This window comes from Eleutherodactylus coqui, chromosome 5, assembly GCF_035609145.1.
Source record: "Eleutherodactylus coqui strain aEleCoq1 chromosome 5, aEleCoq1.hap1, whole genome shotgun sequence".
NCBI classification, from domain to species: domain Eukaryota; kingdom Metazoa; phylum Chordata; class Amphibia; order Anura; family Eleutherodactylidae; genus Eleutherodactylus; species Eleutherodactylus coqui.
The window spans coordinates 198673050-198694819 of record NC_089841.1 but is presented as its reverse complement, the minus strand read 5'-3'; the positions used below and the strand labels follow the sequence as shown (position 1 = coordinate 198694819).

Below are 21770 nucleotides of genomic sequence, written 5' to 3'. Positions count from 1 at the left end.
CCCAGCAATGATCGTCCCTGTGCTTTTACATGGGAACAATCATCACTCAGTGAATGGAGGAGCAGCAGGCCAGGGATCATTCCAGTATTTTAAAAAGTACAGCAGGAAAAAAAGCTATATAGATTTGGTATTGGTGTAATATACCAACTCATAAAATAAAGCTATGTCATTTTTACCACAGTGTGTACATAGTAAAGACAAGACCTCCCACTCCCAAAGATGGCAGAATTTTGTTGTTTTTTTTTCAATTCAACTTCACTTAAAAATTTGTAAAAGATTTTCAATTTATATGGTACATTAAATAGTACCACTGAAAAATACAAGTCATCCCGCAAAAAAAGGCCTCAGACAGCGACGTTGGTGGGAAAAAAATTACAATTTTTTTTTTAAAGCGAGGAGAAGAAACCAGTAACTGCGAACAATAAAAAGGACAGGTGCTTAAGAGAATAAAAAATGCCTTAAAAAGGTACTACGTTGGTCAGATGTAGACCTCATAGATGTAGACCTCATGCACTAAAAGTATATTAACAAGAAGTGTCAACCAGTCAAACTGCAGCTTTTATTTTATATAGCAGGGGCTTACAATGAAAATCGTGGTCTGGTTGGCTGCTGCGGACAGAATTTTTTCCCCCACTATGGGTCCCGCTATGTATAAAAAAAAATCTGACAAAAAATGTCAATAAAGCAATAAAACTTGGAGTCTTTTATTTAAAAAAAACAAAAAAACACATTTGTAAAACTTTGACCTAACCTATACTTCTCTAGTTATTGCTCCATCTACTGCCTTGTCTGCAAAGTTACAAACTCCTATTCTTAAAGGAATTAAAATGAACTTCCAAGTTGTAATCTACTTCTCCTGTTCACCCTTTTTCTCCAAGGTTTTCCAATACATAAGGAATGCAGGACACAAGCTGTTTGCTATCAGACAGAGGTCTGTGGGAGGACAAGTATTCTGATGACTGTACATTCCCAAACTGGCTTGGTACTCCCCCCGGTCATTACACATGACTGGTAAATGTTACTGACCGCAGATACCGATGCTCTGCTGACCCTGTGCATTACACATGAGGCAGGTGAACAGACCAACCATTCCCTGTCATCACCTGTTTCACGATGACAGAACAGTTGTGTTCATGTGTTCTCCATTGAACCATTTCCATTTCTCTTCTCTAGACTTCCATCTGTCCCTTTCACTTCCCTGCCTGAACTCTTCTTGTTGCCCCTCCAACACATCACCCTGCTTTACTAGACCCAATATCCAATTCCACCTTTTTGTATATTTGCTTTCATCCTATGGGGTCTTCACAAAAACCCAACTAATAGTACAATTCATAGCACAACCATACTAACTGGAAGAATGTGCAGCTGCCGAATGCCGTGCGGTTAGCCCATCACTGAGAATAAGCGGGGGCTCTACATAGTAACCAGAATTAGGGGGGAGGTCTTGCTAACTTCCCAATGTGGATAGCATTTGGCTGGATGACTGTATGGGTTGAAGGGACTAGAACAAGCTGTCACCTCAGTAAAGTGACTTCTGTATGACCAATTCGCTCCTGTTCTGAGCTCGCTGTGCCAATGAAAGCGTCGGATACACAAGTCCCAGTCATGTTTACAGTATGTGTCGCGGTCGAAGACAGGAAAACGGGGATTGCTTGTGACTCACTAGTAATAGCACTCAAATGGGTACGTTTCTGCACCCCGCAGATCATCACTCATTATCACTTTCCCCGGCTTGGAACGTACCCCTCTACACTCCATTCTGAATTACACCAGCATTTGCCTACTGCATGTGAAAATGGCTCTCACTACAGGGAAGGATTCCCTTAAGTGGGATCATAGTTTCACAGTTAACTTCACAGTTCAGAAAATCATCAATGACAGCATGGCAATTATCAAGGACAACATTAACCCCTTAAGGACGTGCCCCCCCCCCCCTTCATTTTTGTTCTTCTTTCCCCCTTTTAAAATATTGTAACCTTTATCCATCGATATCTGAAGGCTTGTGTTTTGCGGGACGAGTTGTATTTTTCATAGTACTATTTAATGTACCATACAATGTACTGAAAAACGAAAAAAGTTTTAAGTAGATGGAAATGAGAAAAAAACAAAACAATCCGTCATCATAGGGTGCGTCTTGTTTCTACGGCGCACAAACCGCAACAAGAATGGCATGATAACTTTTATTCTATGGGTCAGTGCGACTACTACCATACCAAACTTACAGATCTTTTTTTTTTTGCTGTACTAATTTTATTTTTTTCTTTTTAAAATTATTTTTTGCCGCCATCATTTGCGCGCAATTTCTTTTTATATATTTCCATCGACAGTTGTGCAAGGGTTCATTTTTTGCAGGATGTCCTGTAGTTTGCATTGGTACCATTTTGGAATTCATACGACCATTTGATTGCTTTTTATTGCAATTTTTCTTAGAGACTGGGTGACCAAAAAAAGCGCATCTCTGGTGTTTTTTTTATTTTATTTGGACACTGTTCACTGCGCAGGGCAAATAATGAGTTACTTTGATAGATCGGACATTTACGGACGCAGCAATACCAAATATCGATACAAGCCTTTTAGACAGTATTGTAGCAAGACAAACACAAGCAGGCAGCAGAGATGTTTTAGGCACACATCATGTAAAAGGCAAGAGATGGCCTGATGACCGCAGTCCCTCCTGACAAGGTAGAGCCCTATGCGGTGCTTTATAAACGTATGTATCAATAAAACTCTGCTTATAACCCGCTTTGCTATTTCCATCGGCCCCATTGCAATGTATAGGGCACTGGCTGTACTGCTCAGCCAGCGTTCCATTCACAGTGATAGGCAGAGTGGGATATGGGAGTCTTGTTCTCAAAATCGTGGGGGTCTCAGCGGTGAGACCCCCACGACCAGCAAGTTATTCTCTATCCCCCGTGGATAGAGAACAACTTGCAATTATGTTCTGCTTGCAATTAAAATACAAAAACAAAAATCAGTGAAACAAGATTTTATCTTGCTTTTTGGCCAATTAGAATGTATTCTTGTTCTGGTCTAGACTAGTGCTATTAAGTAATCCTTCAATATCAATGCACTCAATTGTGGTGCGCTGCTAAAGCTTCCATCTACTTGAAAGCTGTGCCACGGCACAAAGATGACATTTAACTGGTGAGCTTATTATGTATCCTTCTAGCTTGGCTCTGAATAACAATACAGTCCAGCAACCCATGAGAAAGGCAAATGTGCGGCTGTATATCCCAAGAAGGCAGGAAAGACGTGCTTCAATACGTAACAGGAGCGGTACCCCAACCTTACCTGCCACAATGATGTCACTTGCTAATGCCATCTCAAGGCCTCCTCCTAAGGCTGCTCCATCCAAGGCCACAATGGTTGGCATTGGTAAATTAGCTGAAACGACACGATAAAAACATATAAAAACAGCCTCTACCTTAATATCACAGCATGATTTTTTTAGCAATCTACTCAGTACAGATCTCGTTTGGTACTTGATGATGGAGTGATTTTGGGGGGGTTTAATCTCTGTATTTCAAAAGCCATAACTTTATTTCCCCATTGACATAGCCATACGAGAGCTTGTTTTCTTTCCATGGAACTGGCTGTATTTTTTAATGCCACCATTTTGGGGTACATAAGAAGTATTGTATAACTCTTACGACGTTTTTTATTCTTTATTTTTTTTTGGAGGGGGGGATGGGCAGGGGGGGGGGGAGGAGCCATTCTACCATGGTTCTTTGGGTTTTATTTCTACGGTGGTCACAATATAGTATAAATGACATAACATTATCCTGCAGGTTACCATGATCTATTTATCCATCTATCTATCCTTTTATTTTTAGGTTTTTTGCTTTTGCACAATAAAAATACTTTTTTTTTAACATTTATTTTTGGCTTTGCTGCATTAATAGAGCCTTAACGTTTTTCTTTTTCCATACACAAAGTTATGTGAGGGCGTGTTTTTGGTGGGATGAGCTGCAGATTTTTTGGTATTACTGGTACAACTTTTTGAACATTTTTAAAATATTTTATTTTGGAATTGGGGAGGCAGTTTTTGCTTGCGTTTGTTTTTTTACAGTGTTCACCATGTAGGACAAATAATGCATTAATTTTACTGTACAGCTCATTACGCAAAAGCTGCTCCTTTTTTTTTTTTTTTTACTTGAATTTTTTCCTGAAAAGAAATCACCCCCTTTTGTTAACCACTTAGGTGCTGCAGTCCGTTAGCCACAGTGTCTCAGGAGTTAAACATCCAGAATCAGAGTACCATTAGTGCAGGGTGCAAGCTGTAGAATACAACCGATACCCACAATTGATGGCTTAGGCACATCTCCCGGGGCTGTACCATCACTGCCCTGTACTATTATGGCACTTCATGGGAACAACCTTAATCTGTACAAACCTTTATAGTATGGCTCTGAGCAGGATGGGGTTAAACTGGATGCCTGGTTGAGTAGTGAGTAGTACTTATTTGCCACATACATTTACTTTCTTTAGGCCTCATATACATGCTGCATTACAGCTCCATGCAACCTCCAAATTCTAAAGGAGCTGTAATAAAGTGCCCATAGGAATGTAGGAGACCCTACTGTAGTTCTGTACCATGACCTGTCACACACCGCTAGATCTTCCCAAAACCTCTTTCTGAAATATGGCATTGCAGGGCATACCATATGGCAACACATAATGTGCCCAAGTGCCTCTGTAGTGTGGAGCCTTCTGTACACCACTCTGTCATTTGCATCAAGTGTAACAGTTTGCCACTTGGAAGCTTTTAGCGCTGCTCCACTATGGTACAGATATAGAATATTTCTCTAATTGCATTGTCTATTGAAGTCTGAAGTGATCAGAAAGATTTATTTACTTGTAGCCTTCCAAAATATGCAGCAATGCCAGAAAATGCTATGCCAAATGAAAAAAGTATTTCTTAGGAGTTTCCCCTAACATGAGAATGGGTTACTTAGGTGACGGGCAGTGGTGCGACTTGTGCTACAATTTGTACGGGGCATGATCAGAGGGACTTTCAGTGATAGGCTACTCTTTGGGCAGAGAAGGGGAATTTTGGACTGCGACACGAAGGTGCTGCATGCTGGGAGAGCAGCTCAAGGGACATCCTCAACAGAGCCGGCCGTGCAGGGTTATTGACTAGTGTAGAGCCCAGAGGACTTCAAAAGTCAGAGTAGCACTCCTGTGTGGACAGAAAGAATAGACCCACACAAAGCAGTACTCTGCAAGTACTCAGAAATCATCTACAGTGGAGCAGCTGCTACAAAAGCAGTGCCAGAAGTTTGTGGAACTAGTTGCTCTCCTTCGTACATCATTGAAGACAGTGACAGAAATCTTTAGGAGCATTTTCTGAGAGGACAGAGCAGAGCGTAAAGTGTACATATAGGACAGTCGTTTAGAACCAGAAGTCCTCCTGCATCTGTATCGTAAGTGAGGGAGACCTCGGAAAAAAACAGACAGTGTGAGCACTGAAAGTAACCTTAGATAAACTAAGCAGATCTGCCTATAGGGATGCAGGACTCAGACCTCGTCTTCGGGATTAAGTAGCCAGTTAAGTAGTAGGATTGTTTGCGCCAGCTGGAACTAGCCTTGGACCATAATGTTAAATAGCAAAACGGCTTCGGAGCTGTAATGGTTTTAGTCCCAGCATTTCCCAAGAGGAGGCAGATCCTACAGTATTGTAAGTATTGTAGTTGTGCAGAATTACACATTGTACTTCTCCAAAACAGAAAAGTTGAGCAAATAATTAGTAACTATGCCCTCCATTTCTGCCCCATCGTGTGACAAAACCCAAGCAGAAGAGAAGACGGTGGGAGGGAAGTTTGCAAGTGTTAACGTTAGTAACACACTGATGGCAGGATCAAATCCAGACCCTAACACTACAATTTATTGTTCGAGTAGGAGTGAAAAAGGTGGTGGGATCCTAATCTTCTATTAACACTGTAATGGTGTCAGGGATTTTTACGCAGTCCCTACGGAATGATTATAGCCAAAGGAAAAGTTCTACAAAACAAACACTTTAATGGTAAAGTTTGAAGCTAAAGTTACATTAGATTTTTAATTAATGGTGTTCTACTTTTAGGCTTCTGATAAACAATATACAGTATCGTCTTCAACTTAAAAATCATTGTTATGGAGCTAAAATAAAACAGCCCATCTGCCAGTGCATGCCCATTATATAGACAGATTGCATTCCATCCTTTGTCAACATCCACCCCCACCAAGCAGATGAACTTGAGGGAAAGATGTTGATGACTGTCATAGTGATCATCTCCACCAGTTCATACAGTACAACCAGTTTTATCAGCTGCATGAAAAAAAACAAAGCGCGGATCTTTAGTGTGAAGTGGGCAGATGACGCCATAGAAGTGACACAGACCACAAAGCAGATTATTAGCAAAACATCCCTTAATGACTATCCAGTTTACAGACAATGAAACACGTTCTCCTACAGACTGCACCTACTACAAATGATCAATAGCGACCCAACGTGCACTTGGCTTTGTCTTGCAATAAGACATGTAGTAAGGTTGAAGTTTAGGGTGACTCTACTAGTAAAAGACAACCCGGTGGGGGAAAGCTGGTTCAGACGTAACCTCTTAGGGCTCACTTACACAAATGTGTTTTTGGCTGTGCATTACGTGTTGTGATAGACATGATGATTAGTTAGTATAAAATGTCTATTGATTTGTATAAACCAAATGTATTATGCTATTGTAATGACTTTTAACTTAGTGGAGGGTAATGGCCACGCAATCTCATCATGGTATTTACTAGACAATGGGATGGTGAAGATGTGTGGTATAATGTTAGCTGAGTACATAAGTTGCACAAGCAGCCTCTAAGAGTTAAAGGTCATAGTGTTATATGTATACTTGTCCAATACTGAGTGTTTACCTAGCCCTCTTCCACCCCCATACTGAGGTTAGTTAAATAATGAGTTGACATGCACACAGAAATGCCTTCAGCTTGGACAAAGTCCACGCTACATCAAGACTTGAGGAAAGGTGGGCAGAGAGGCGGGAGATTCTATATGATCCGACAAATGAGAATCTTATATGTTACTGATGTAATCTGTTGCACGCCCATTAAAGGGCGGTTATCATGTGTTATAATAAAAAGCCTCAGCCTCTACACAGTGTAGAGACTCTCCCAGTTTTAGACCAGCATTTGTGTCTGATCTGGTCGATGATGTGTGCACACTATACAATTTGGAAGCTACAAAATACCCCGAAACCTGCTGGAGGAAACCATAATCCAGATCAGTGTGTTTTTACGGCCATTTAATATCATCATTAAGGGATTTCACAGATTCCACCCAAGATCTCCTATAAGAGACGGCATTTCATGTTTGAGTTCTGGTAGGTTTTATTTCTAGATATAAATGTTAACATAATTCAAACATTGTGCTGGTATTTTCCTTCTGCAAGTAGAGCAAAAACACGGTACCGAACCTTTGTTTTTATTATACCGCCTGCGAGTGTCACCCATCTAGAAAAAGAGCTTTCCCTACAAGTTACTAAATCTGGAAATAGTCAGAATGACCATCATGACCAGACAGGCCGTTTTCAAAACCATAATCATTGCTACTAAAATCAAATGGTTACCACTGGTGGAAATTTGCTCCATTGGTCAGAACACACAAGGGGGAATCCATTAACGGATTTGCGTCAGATTTCTGGTGTCAAAAATTTGCAATTACAGCTTAAGTAGGGTTTTTGTTTTTCAAAAATTGTGACTTTGTTTTTTACACCAACTTTGCCACTTGGAAAAAAAAAAGTGGGTGCTGATCTGCCAAAGGGGCCATGATTTCTTCAGACTGGGAAATATATTTTCATATCGTCCTCTTTCCTGACAATAGTCAGACCTAAAGATATGGTTGGATTAGAGGGTGGTTCCCAGAATTAACATTTATCACCTATCCATAGGATAGATGATAAGAGCTTGACTGGTAGGGGCCAGACCATAAAAATGACCCCCATCTGTCACAGAAATGGGTCCGGTGTACAGCTCTCCTCCTATCTGCAATCACCACAGTCAGGCGAAGGTTAAATGGTGTGGCAGCTGAGCATGTACACTGCCGCTCCATTCAACTTTAGAGGACTGCCAGAGACTGCCTAGCGGTGTACTCCACTACGAGAGACTCAAAGTTGGATTATGCTGCAGCGCATGCTTGGCCACTGCTCCATTCAAACTCCTCCTCACTGCAGAAGGGTGAAACGAGAAGCAAAGGTGAACACAAAGCTCCTGTTCTTGTGATTTCTAAAGCATCCCAGCAGGCAAACCCCCATCATTCAGGTATTTACCAGCTGTTATGTAGATAGGAGATATAAATGTTAATTTTGGGAATACCCCTTTAAATAAGAGCTAGGAGCAGCTAGACCCACCACTAATATCCCTTCATAGACAGATGGTAAATACTACATCCACTATAAGTGATCCTTTACTGTACTCAAGTAAGAATACAGAGCACAATAAAAGATCACTTAAAGTAGATGCTGTCAATTGTCACCTGTCCATAAAGATTTGGTATATGGGGTTTGGAGATGATCCCCATTTATGAGTGACATTGCATGCAGTGGACTTTCTTCTCCGGATGCTGTTCTACCTTTTCATATCTGTTAACACCTTTTACATCAGGATTAAATTAAATTCATAACTCTAGAAGAAAGAATTCACCCTGTGGGATAAGAGTACAGTGGGGTAAATAGAATCAGCCCTACCGGTATCACAGGGATTCTCCGGAGGAAGAAAACCGTCTAGTTAGTGCAGAAAAATGGCTAAAAAATAACACTCAGAGGTTTAGCCTTCTCCTCACAGAGATAACGAGCCTGCAGGTGCAGAATAAACTTACTTCACTGAGGGGTAACCGATAGAGAGAATGCATCACCAACTAACCCCTTCGTAGGGAGCCGTTTTTGTATAGTTAACTCTTTATATAATTCCATGTTTCCTGTGGATTGTCTGGTCCCAGTCAAAGGAGACTATGGACAAAATTGCCAAGACTTTGAATAAGTTTACAATACATTCTCTATATCCATTAGCTCTTTAGTGAAGTAAGTTTATTCTGCACCAGCAGTCTCGTTATCACTGAGCGACGTTTTTACCTGTTTCTATGTAAATTACAACACCAACACCAGCTATGGACGATGCTGCATAAACGACGGACAATGAGCAGATAGCTCAGTGTAAATAGCAGATGTTCAGTATTGAACGGCCGCTAGGTTAAGTCAGTAGAGAGGGGCGGGGGAGAGCAAGGAGTGAAATCTCCTGCAGGCTCCCCGCTGTGAAACAGCCATACTAGCTCCTGTGCAGGTTCACGAGAGCAAGTATGTGTGGGGACGAGTGTCGGGTATCGTTTGCCCGACACTCGTCCTGTCTAAATGGGCCTTACGTTTTGGGATCTTTCCCCAGTGCCCTCCTTTTTTGAAATCTTGCTCAGAGAATTATGGCCCTTGGCAGTTTTGAAGGCTTCTGTGGCTTATCAGCATGATCGTGACATCTGGGCTCATACGGGAGACCACCAGGTCAGTTGAAAGTTTTGTATTTGATTGAATCAGCACAAATTTTCTGAGTAAGACCACTGTCTGTGTTTACTTTTTTTTGTTGTCTAGTTAGTACAGGAGTAGATTGGGAATTCAAAGAGGCCCTGGAAATCTAAAAGTGGCCTCATCTTGTAGGTGGGTGCATGGTATGGGTGCCCCTAACCTATGGGAACAGAGGATGACCCCGGACTGTTGTCAATGGGATTGCCTATTCTCTGGTTCGCTTTCCAGCTCTTACCTGAGCTGTACTACCATCCTTGGTCATGGAACCTCTTTAGGACACTCATTTTTCCAATGTTCTCCCCAACCAATGTTTCCTCTCTTCTTCCTATCTCCACATGCACTGCATGCTTCTAGTCTCTGCATCTTCCTGTCCTGACTCCCCTTTCCAGTAGCCCTCCCCTTGGCTGAGTCACCAAAAGCAGTGTAAATAGTGGAGCAAGGAGCTGACAGATATCAAAGGTATCTACGTCCTAATGATGAAGAATCACTTGACAATGGGTCTTGCCGAGGACACTAGGCTGGGCAGGCTGCCCCACCATCTGAGACTGCAGGCTCCACAGAAGGAACTGTGTGTGCTACACCGACCTCATGACTCAATGAGCATATTGGGATTTCACCTCGTAGGGTCAATGGCCAATCTGCCCCTGCTCTAATGTCACCTATAGGTAGCTACCTCTGTAAGCAATGGTTGTTAAACAGCCTTGAAACATGGCTAGAGATATCAGTCAAACGAGATATAGCCATGTGTAGACAGCCATTTCAGAGTTTTTGTTCCTCGTCAGCACAGAGTAGGGTTCTGGTTGGTTAGAGAGATACCTTTGATGCAGCTTTTGGCAACCAGTACCAAAGAGAGATCCGGAAAGGAATTACAATGTGTACAAGCAATGTTGGCATTAAACACACTTACGTATTGGGCTAAACAAAGACAGAGAAGTTGCACATTGATACAGTTTTGTTGCGATTTGTAAAGCACTACAGTAGAAGTCAATCAGGACAATGGCATTTGCACAATTGTTGAAAAACCTTTCCCATTCACTTATGCAGCAGCACGAATCAATCAGGGAAAAAAACTGACTATCTGCATCAACATCACATTATACTAGTTCAGTTACATAACATGCGTATGGCTGGGAACCATTGCTTTAATCATCATGAGCACTCTAAATACCTTATTCCAACATCTTTTTTAGTTTTTGTAACTCAGCCATACCAGTTATAAAAGTAACGTAGGGGCATGACCTCTAGGTCCCCCACGAATGCCAAGTACAAGAGGCCCCAAATTCCTGTTCTCAGCTGAGGACCAGGATGAGCCTGGTTATTTCTGCTACTCCCATTCACTGTGAATCATCCCGAGCCAAAACCTCTTGTCCATTCTGTTCCCACAGAGGATGATACAGCCACCCACACAGTGTGATGTTCAGGATGTAAAAATAATCCAGGTTTCAAGCTATGCAGAGAACTATTGTAAGATAAGGGTCACATATGGTCGGCAGTTGTAAGGGTAGCAATCCCTCCACTATGGCAGCAGAACCTAAAAACTTGAATAACAAGATCTGTTTATTCCCAGGGTTTAGCATTTAACACAAAAAGGTAAAACTTGTTCACGGTATGGTTTCAAAATGAGTTGGTTCATTTGTCACTTAACTAGAATATCCTGAGGTGTTAGTATCACCAAATGTATTTCTAGCAAACCTCAAAACACATCAAGCCTAATTCATATATAGACAGTGATCAATGGACACTGTGCAAACAAGTTCTTGGTTTCTAATACAAGAGATTCCCAGCACTATACCTGAAGGACAGGTGTAAAGCCCCAAAACGCTGACTTATTCACTCTTTAGTTATTCTGTCTAGTATTGTAATTTCCAGGCAAGGGTATTTACAACATACAGCCGTCATGACTCACAAGGGATCCATGGTCCACTGGCCAACGTCGCCCACCACTCCTATTTGTACATTAATCATCACCAGCTAAGTATGCACTTCCCTCTTTAGAAAATGTCCAAGAGATTGTTACTGTGCTCTACACTTTCAGTATTACTCAGCTATTCATGAATGTGAATGGGGGTTGTGTTAGATGCTGCCAATGACCCATCTTGAATAACATTATGTTAATCAAAGGGGTGGTACTGGAATCAACTTTTATTACCTATGTACAGGATTGGTGATAACAGTCTGATTGGTGGGGGTTTCACTGCTGAGACCCACACTGATAACCAAGACCCGGGTCCAATGTCCCACTCTCTGCACCTTCTCCCCCGCAGTGAAGAGGAGCTTCAACAGAGTGGCAGTATAGAATGTACATTGCTGCTCTATTGATTTCAGAAATAGCTAAACACTTGTACTTCACCATCTCTGTCAGTCACACTGAAATGAATGGATCGGCAGGGAGCGTGATTGGTCGCTACTCCATTTAAGGTCGCCTTCACCACTGGGGTGAGCAGCAGTGAGGGGACAAAGAACCCCCCCCCCCCTTCTTGAAGATTTTTAGTTTTTTAACCATTATCTGCTGTTTGCTTTCCACTTTCAGGGATGGAGCGTGCAGAAAGTCTAGCATTCTGCCAGTAGTTTATGCCCTGACTTCCTTGTCATTACTTCCCATGCTGCATTTGCACTGTCTCTGATCCAATCAGCAAGGGACGGTATCTGAATACCCATCCTTCTGCTCTCCTAGGATCATCAAGCATTCAAAGACATTCCAAATGGTCAGTAAACCCACTATAATGTGTGTGCATAATTTGTACACACACACACACACACACACACACACACACTGTAATAGCAGGAGAGGCAGAGACTTTGAAGATCATTATCCTAATGTCTGCAGATCTGTCAGCCTGCAGGCCTGTAAATGCAGGGAAGCAACCTGTGAAGATGGCACTCCCACTGTTGCTATAAAAACGTTTGTGCCCTAGTTGCTAAGGAAGCTCTGTACTCAACGACAAAGTGGACTGCAGAAAAGCTGGAAGCGAGACCCCCTAATGGCAGCCACTTCAAACATGGTAAAGCAACAAAATTTTAAATGCAGGTATATTACAGAAATTATAAGACTAACACAAGATAGTAAATGAGCATACGTTTGCTGAAAAGTTAGTGGCCCTTTAATTTTCCAGCTGCATAGTAAAAAGCTTATAAGGGTGTGACCGAGCTGCAGTAACTGCAAGTGGTCTGCCACCAATTGCCATGCTTCACCTGAATTTTGATGTGCTTTTTATGTCAAGAACAGGTGAAGCATGGCAATTAATGGTAAACCGTGTGCGGTTACTATGGCTTGGCTGGAACGTGTAATAGGTATAGTTAGCCTGTAGTGCAATAAATTGCAAAGATCACTCCTATTCTCAGATTTAAACATTAACATACAGTAATTATATTGAACCTGTGGCCTCCTACTATCTTTATTCTGCAGTGAGTATGCATGTCCCGGTGCTTGCAAGTGATTCTAGGTATTCTGGTTTTCCGGCAGCATCCCAAAACACACTGAAGATCAAAACAAAATTTAGTTTTGCTGCAATTCTCTCATGCATTTATTTGGCAAACCTATGAGTGCAGAAGTCAAGGGTCATTTTTTTCCCTGTCTTAACCTGGAATAGATTAATTTCTTCTACAGCCTTCCATCCTACAGGATCTACTTGTCTCTTTGGCTAATAAAAAAAGAAATCAAAAACGCAGTAAAAAGTGCACCATTCTTCTCTTAATAAAAACATCCAAAAACTGCACTGAAATGTGTGGAGGGAGCCTAAGCTTTTATCCTCTTGTTATAAGAATGTGTGCATGCCTCAGCTAGAGAGGAGATTGTCCCTTTTACCAGCGCACAGATGTCATGTCAGTAACCTCAATCTGTCTAGTACGCTGCCACTATTTAACCCTCTTAGTGACAGGGCCTGTTTGCGCCTTAATGACCAACCAATTTTTCAGTGATTTTCATCACCACATTCCCGAAGTCATAACTTTTTAGTTTTTCCGTCGACCTAGCCATACGCGGGCTTCTTCCTTGCTAGACAATTTCTGTCTTTTAAGGACATCATTTTTGAGTACATATAACATACCGTATAATTTTTTTTTTTTTTGAAGGGGGTGGGGGGGGGGGGGTGGAAGATACAGAGTTTATACAGTTTTTTTGCGTTTTTCTACACAAAAAAGCGCTTTAAAAAAAATTCTTTTGTGTCGCTGCATTCCAAGAGCCGTAGCATTTTTATTTTTCCACCGGCGGAGCTCTTCAGGGGTCCTTGTTTTTTGCTGGATGAACTCAAGTCTTTATCAGATTTTTGGGAACATATAATATTTTGATTGCCTTTTATTCCATTTTTTTTCTAGAGGCTAGATTAACAAAATCTGCAATTCAGGCAGGTTTTTAATTTTTATTTTTACAGCATTCACTGTGTAGTATAAATAATATATAATTCTGCAGGCCAGTGTAATTATGTCAATACAGATTTTAGAGAGCTTTTTTTTCCTTGCAACTTTTTCACACGTTTTAAAAAAATATTTTATGTTTATCGCTGCATTCAAAAGACCCCTAATATTTTTTTTTTTTTTGCTTTTTGTCAATAGTGCTGTGAAAGAGTTTTTGATTTTTTTGTGGTTCAAGTTGTACTTTTTAATTGCACCATTTGTTGATCCATGCAACGTTTTGATCTCTTTCTACTCCGTTTTTGTAAGGCGAGATGAGCAAGATTAACAACGCTCCCAATGGCTTCTCAGACCTGCGCTCAATTTTCAAGGGCTGTCCGTTCTATTTTTCAGCGTTTTCACATTTTTTAACGCACCCCATCACAATAATGGCGTGCATTAAAAAGCTTTACAGCGTGTTCGAAAACGCCGCTTGACATCACAGTAAAATGCAGTTATTTTTTGCAGTGTTTTTTAAACACATGTGGAAGTGGACTATGGGGTTAAACACCAGGGATCCGAAGTTTCTCTGGTCCCAATGTTAGACCAAGTGCCTGGCTGTCATCCGACATTCGAGCATCTGCTCCCATCGGCACGGGAGACCCACTTCAGGCTTCTGTTGCAGCGCTGTCAAAAGACAGCACTGTAGACTAAAGCCTCTTAACAGTCGCCGTAAAGACGTATGGGCAGTCATTAAGGGGTTAACCATTCTAATGTAAATAAACAAAAATTATTATTATTTAAAAAAGAGACTATGTACATCTTTGCACTTTAAATAAGTGTATTTTGGGAAATCCAGAGTTTTTGCAATTGGTTTTCAGTAAAGAGTTCTGATTGTTTGATCTCTGTGCTTTTTCCAAGGCAGTGCAAACTGGAGGACTGAAATTTTAGCAATTTCCATCAGTCAGAGTAAACAGTCTTGACTCCTGCCCTAGCCTGCTCTCCTGTTGTGAACATGCATTTCCACATTTGTACTGAGCTAATGCAGAGAGCTGTAGGACAGTGCTGGGGCATAGTAGAGGAGATCAGGAGGATAGAGAGCAGAGAAAACTACTATTACAGTGGTCTGTAAATCACTCCTGGTGAATTTTCTGCTCTTATCAACAGTGAGGGGAAATAGGACCAGCAGCTACTCAGAGAGAGGATGGGATAGATGGAGAGACAGCTGTGTAGTATCGAGTGGGCGTAATTATGCTACACAGCCTCTGAAAGAGGAGAGGGGAGAGGGGAGCGGGGAGCTTAACTTTTTTCACATTCATAAGAGAGACCATCTGATTAATGCTGGGAACACCCCACAGCCATAAACCTGAATGTAGAAGAGCCTGCAACCCGCGCATAAGGCTAAATCATGAGAACCCCCCCCCCCCCCCCCCCCCCCCCCACACACACACACACAGATAAGTGCATTATATTTTTTTCTGCAGAGGCTTAGTAAGATATATGTGTATTGAATCTTATTATTTTTCATTAATCCTTTAATACTATTATTCTTATATACTATGACCAGTGATATTTCTAGCCAACAAAATATGCCATAGCTCCTCTGATTTTGACCAAGTTAGCTTACAAATTGTTAGTATACATAGTCCTCACACTCTGTCGTTGCTCGCTTTTAACATTTTTCAATTAACAGAAGCTGCAGAACCACACATCTAGAGAGAGCAATGAAACTAGAGGCTCGACTATTCTAGCAGGGGCAATTACAAGCCTGCATCATGTGCTTATGCTTCATAACCGAGTGTGATACATGGCAGCTCCTTAAATTTACAGTAGCAGCAGTGTGCTTGTTCCTACAGGATATGTTATAAAGGTATGATTGGTGTAGGTTTACATGGGACCCCCCCATCTATCAGGAGAATGGTATTATAGAAAGGCTAGACGAGGTGGCTGCACATGCATGTGGCTCTCTTCATTGTAGTTTAGTGGCGTTGTGAAATGCTCATATATTGCCCATAAATTAAAATTGGGACAGCTCCACACATACACCTCATGATCTATTCTCCCTGGAGTGCCTAAAGGGAGAGCAGGGGCTCCCATTCTCCTGTCAGGTGGAACCCTTACCTACTCCATAATTATTAGAGACACACAGAGAGAGACAGACAGACAGAAGAGAGAGAGAGAGAGAGAAGGAGAGAGAGAGAGAGAGAGAGAGAAGGAGAGAGAGAGAAGGAGAGAGAGAGAAGGAGAGAGAGAGAGAGAGAGAGAAGGAGAGAGAGAGAGAGAAGGAGAGAGAGAGAGAGAGAAGGAGAGAGAGAGAGAGAAGGAGAGAGAGAGAAGGAGAGAGAGAGAGAGAAGGAGAGAGAGAAGGAGAGAGAAGGAGAGAGAGATATATAGATAGAGATATATCCTCTCAGATGGGAATACCAGCTTTAATTTCATTACGGCTCTTGGGAGTGGAATAATGTGGTCATCGGACCAGAAGAGTTTGTGAGCTCCCGATCCAAAGGAACCAGCCCTCGAAGAGATTTTACAGTATTACCCAGAGACCAGCACGAGACAGACAACACTGGCATCAATCATCGTGGGAAACTATTGTTTTTACTGGAGCTTCACTTCATCACTAGCCATCATAAAATATGTGTATGCAATGCAAACTCTTAAGAAAATGATATCCAAGTATGTAAACCTATGTCCAGCTATGGAGCTGATAAGCTTCTGCCTGCCAAGTGTCCGAATGACAGCATATCTAATATAATAGAAACTGGATGAGCATGGAGAAAAAGCTCGTCATGCATGGAAAGAGATATGTAATATTTTCCTCAGAGTTTGTGCTCCTGAAAATACAAAGAACCTCGGCAATCCATTAAAAAAAAACAAAGACAGAGAAAGATGTCAAACGATGATGAAATGTTTAACAAAGATTTAGCATCATTTCAGCTAAAAGAAAGGACAAAGCAAATGATTTACCAAAGGAAACCACTAAAGATATTTCATTATGTAACATGGCAACCAAACAACACATACACAAATACGTCAAAGCTGCCAAGTAGCTAATAAAGGGCAGTGGCGACACGGATGCAGAATTCCTGGGAAATACTGAAGCAACACTTAATTCAGAGAATGCCAAACAAGAATAAAATGTAGCTCGCCTATTGCATTCTGTCAGCCGTAATTGAAAAAAGGTTAATTTATGGAAGCAAATAGTAAAGCAAGTATCAGTGAAATTGTGTTGAGCCAGGCAGTGATTTTCCTGCTGGGCATGGAGTCAACCAGACATTAATTATGTTCTTAAGCTACAACAAGCATCACATAAATACGCAGTAGTCTTCAAAGAGCTAAACAAGTGGGCACTGAGATCACTACACCGACCCCACGCTGCAGCTACACCGGGCTCCGTGTCATCGCCACCTCCCCACTGGGTGGTGTACTGTGAGGAAGTCTTGCCCATTTCCATCATCTTGGGCAGTAATTAGCATCTCCTGCCTTTACTGAATGGCAGTATGCAGAGAAATTAACAAGAATTCCCTTATAACGAGTCACTATCACAGTGGAAGCAGTGAGCCATTTAATAAATCACCTTATCTAACGTAAATGCTTAAAGGGGTATTCTCATGCTAAGAAGTGATAACATATTACAAGGGTGACTGTTGGACAAATGTCTTTTTTTCCCCAGTCTTAAACACTGTAAAGCCCCATTTACACTGATAGACGATCGCTCAAAAGTCGCTCAAACAATAGTTTGGGTGACAGTTTTGAGCGATCATCTTTCATACTTCATAGTAGCTACTATAGAATATGCAAGCGGAGCGGAACACAGCCGCGGCCGCTAATAGAGGAGTACAGCTGTTTTGCATAAACAAACAGCTGTATTCTTTTCCGCTCTGACTGCCAGTGTCTCCACTGTGAATTCACAGCAGGACACAAGCACAGAGAATCTTATCAGCTCAGCTTGCTTCGCTGATAAAAGCTGATCGCTCAATTCTAACAAGCTAGAATTCAGCGATCAGGGACTCGTGCACGAAAACTGCACGATGTTCCAGCATTTAGACAGAACAAGAATCGCTCAAAAGACGGCATTGAGAGATTCTCGTTGTGTCTAAAAGCGCCTTTACTATGATTTCCCATCTATTAAAGCCTATTACCCCCTACCACCCCCCCCCCACCCAATGTTGATCCAGAGGAAGGCAAAAAACTTTGAGGTAGAGGCCAATTTTCCTCACTTTAGGTGGAAAAAATTCCTTCCCGACTCCAATCCGGCCATCAGAATAACTCCTTGGATCAACAGCCCTTCTGAATTAATCAGTGACAACAGTATGCAATATTGTTACACTCAAGAAAAGTGTTTAGGCCCCTCTTGAACTCTTAGCAGTTTGCCATCCCCACGTCCTCAGGCAGATTGCTCCATAGTCTCACTGCTCTTGCAGTAAACAACTCCCTTCTATGTTGGTGTAAAAATCTTTTATCTAGACATAGAGGACGCCCCCTTGTTACAGTCACAGTCCTGGGTACATATAGATGGTGGAAGAGATCTCTTATTGTCCTCCGATATATTTATAGATAGTTATTAGGTCGGCTCTCAGCAGTCTTTTTAATAAATATATAATCATAATTTTAATAACCTCTCTGGGTATTGTAGTCTGCTTATTCCATTTATTAAAGATGCCTGTCTTTGTGCCCACTCAAGCTCTGATATGTCCTTCTTGAGTACCGATGCCCCAAACTGTACACAATGTTCCATGTGTGGTCTGACCAGTGACTTGTTCTAGTCATGTGCCCCTAGACCTCCTTCGGTCCATTATCTGGAACTCCCAGTGATCAAATGACTGAAGGGTAGAAGCCCCTTTGGCTTTTTTCTTCCTCTGTATTGCTTCTCACCACTAACTGTGTAGAGAAGTGGAACACAGCACTATATAAGTGAAAGGCAGGGTGTAATAGTTCACTACATAGCGAGTTGATAGATACCTCTTTGCAGGAAAATTCTGTGAAGATACTAAGTGGTGTAGACACTTAATTCATGTCAGTTCCCCACCAATTAGAAAGTGATAGCATAGTCTAGCAATACGCTAACACTCCTGATCATAGAAATACTCCTTTAAGGGTTTGTAATGTCCTTCTAGCCAAATCATCATAATATAGTTGACGTCCCTTTTAGCTAACTACAATTCATGGGATCCAATAGCAAAGTTGGGAATGGACTCCCAACTTGTTTGCAGCAGACAGCACTATAGTGGCAGCAGCCAAACTATTACTTCATAAGGAATTGGCAAAGTGCAGGTAGTAGCCCCAAAGGAAGGTAAAGTAAGAGCGGCTCATCTGAACCAAGGACTAATGACACAGTAGACACAGCAGGAAGTGAGCACGGGGATTTCCCACTGTAATCATGAACTTCTGCACCAACATGGGCCCTGTAACAGCTACTCATTTCTCTAGTCACATAACCCTAGTATGTATATTTACAAGGAAAAGCCATACGAACAGACATTCCTTTCAAAGTATGAGAAATATTGCATTTTGCTTTACATACTGGTAAGTGTGTACTATAATGACAAGAGCTTCTGCGCTTAGTTGGGAGGTCTTCCTGAAGATATAAATACATTGAATAACATGGTCAAAGATCAAAAAGCAATAATATGTCAAGGGAACGAGACACACATTACAAGACAGTCTGCTGTGACATTTCAACTAAGACAATGGAAGACTGACACTATTAATGTCTCATCACCACATTCATGACATTTGTTACAGCCGATGGGCAAGGTCAGTCTATGGTTCTCCAGGCAATGTCAGCAGCTAGATGGCTGAAGACGTAATCACTGCAAACTCCCAACAAACTGATCTAGACAACGAACGCTGCCATACACAATAGTATATACACACATTATATATCATATGTAATATTATGTATACATTATATACACACACACTATTGATTATATATGTATATGTTATATAAGTGTTACAGTTATATATATATATATATATATATATATATACATATACACACACAAACACACATATATTGATAAAAAGATGCAAGTTAAAAAAATTAAAATAAACCCATTGGTAAGGTCTGGATTTCACTAAACTAATGGCTTACAAACAGTTGTACTGTTCATGTCTTTTATTGAGCCCACTGAGTAAACATCCATAGTGCAAACAGAAAATATATGTGAACCTCTGCATTAACATTTTGGAAGAGCTAATTAGCAAAAGGTGTTTCAATTAAAAGAGATGAGATTGGAAAAGTGGGTTTCACAGGGGCTTTGCTCATTAAATAAAGGCACACATTGCGTGGATACTGAAATGTGTTCTTTAAAAAAAAAAAAAGATGGGTTAGTATAAACCATGCTCTGATGCAAACAGAATCCCTTTAAAGTTTTCATTTTAGTTTGTCAAGCTGCTTTTTTCCAATCTTCCATACCTCCCATTTCCCCCTATGTTCTGATAATACTCGATGTGTTGCGATATTATTGTAATATTGGTCATTGTGTAGTACATTTTGTTTAAAAACCAGTATGGAGGTAATATTTAGTCCTGGTATTTGATAACTAGAAATGTACATTAAGAATTTTTTTTTGTGAGACCCTAGCAACACCCCTGGAAGTACAAGAGTTCAGTGATGCAACACTCTGCACGCCATCTCCTGAATATCTTAAATGTGACTATTTACCACGGTATTTTAGTAATAATATAAAATGACCCACCGCCAAGGCCGACCTAAACAGTCACCATGTCCGTTCTGTAATCTGAGACTATACAAATTATATATCAAAATGTCTGAAACAAAATGCAGAACCCATTCCTGTACTCTATGTTTTAAATTAACATATTTATGCTAAAAGAAACTATAATTTTTTTTTATTTTTTTTTTTAACATTACGCCTCAACAAAAAAAATGGAAATAAAAATAGAAAATAATAAAAATAGCCGCATGTGTCACAAAAAAAAAATGCAGCAACAATAATTTTGACGGTCCAAAAATAAAAAAATAAGTGCCATAATACAATCAAGTGTAAAATCGTTAAGTAGTATCCGGATCCAGCCTAGCTTTAAAATGAGGCATATACTACAAAAAAACTTTATTCAGGGTTATTACACACAAGAACACATGAGTGTGTGAAGAAATACTCACACACAGTAGAATTTACCAATTTTTTCACATTAACAGGGTTTTCCCATTACATACTGTACATAGTCATTTATGGCATATCTAAACCTTAAAGGGGTTGTCCCGCGCCGAAACGGGTTTTTTTTTTTTTTTAACCCCCCCCCCCCCCTCCCGTTCGGCGCGAGACAACCCCAATGCAGGGGTTAAAAAAACAAACCGCTCAGCGCTTACCTGAATCCCGGCGGTCCGGCGTCTTCATACTTACCTGCTGAAGATGGCCGCCGGGGTCTGCTCCCTCCGTGGACCGCAGCTCTTCTGTGCGGTCCATTGCCGATTCCAGCCTCCTGATTGGCTGGAATCGGCACGTGACGGGGCGGAGCTACACGGAGCCGGCATTCTGCACGAGCGGCTCCATTGAAGAGAGCAGAAGACCCGGACTGCGCAAGCGCGGCTAATTTGGCCATCGGAGGGCGAAAATTAGTCGGCTCCATGGGAACGAGGACGCCAGCAACGGAGCAGGTAAGTAAAAAACTTTTTATAACTTCTGTATGGCTCATAATTAATGCACAATGTACATTACAAAGTGCATTAATATGGCCATACAGAAGTGTATAGACCCACTTGCTGCCGCGGGACAACCCCTTTAAGTACTAAGTGACTAAAATTTGCCTTGTCCTTGCCAGCTGGTATAAAGGCTGCTACATATACATGGTCACTCTCCATTATAGTCTATGGTGAAAATAGTGGAACAGCCCAATGAGAATATTTAGCCATTCTTTTAAATGTAT

The 21770-nt window shown here is 41.2% G+C and overlaps 1 protein-coding gene across 1 annotated transcript in view; it reads right to left on the bottom strand.

The window, feature by feature from the left end:
- Positions 1 to 21770, bottom strand: part of AUH (AU RNA binding methylglutaconyl-CoA hydratase) — a 138776-nt gene that overhangs the window by 61824 nt on the left and 55182 nt on the right. Inside the window, exon 5 of the mRNA XM_066604049.1 lies at positions 3292 to 3384. Within this exon, the coding sequence (XP_066460146.1) occupies positions 3292 to 3384 (93 nt within the window). The remainder of the gene's footprint in view (positions 1 to 3291; positions 3385 to 21770) is intronic.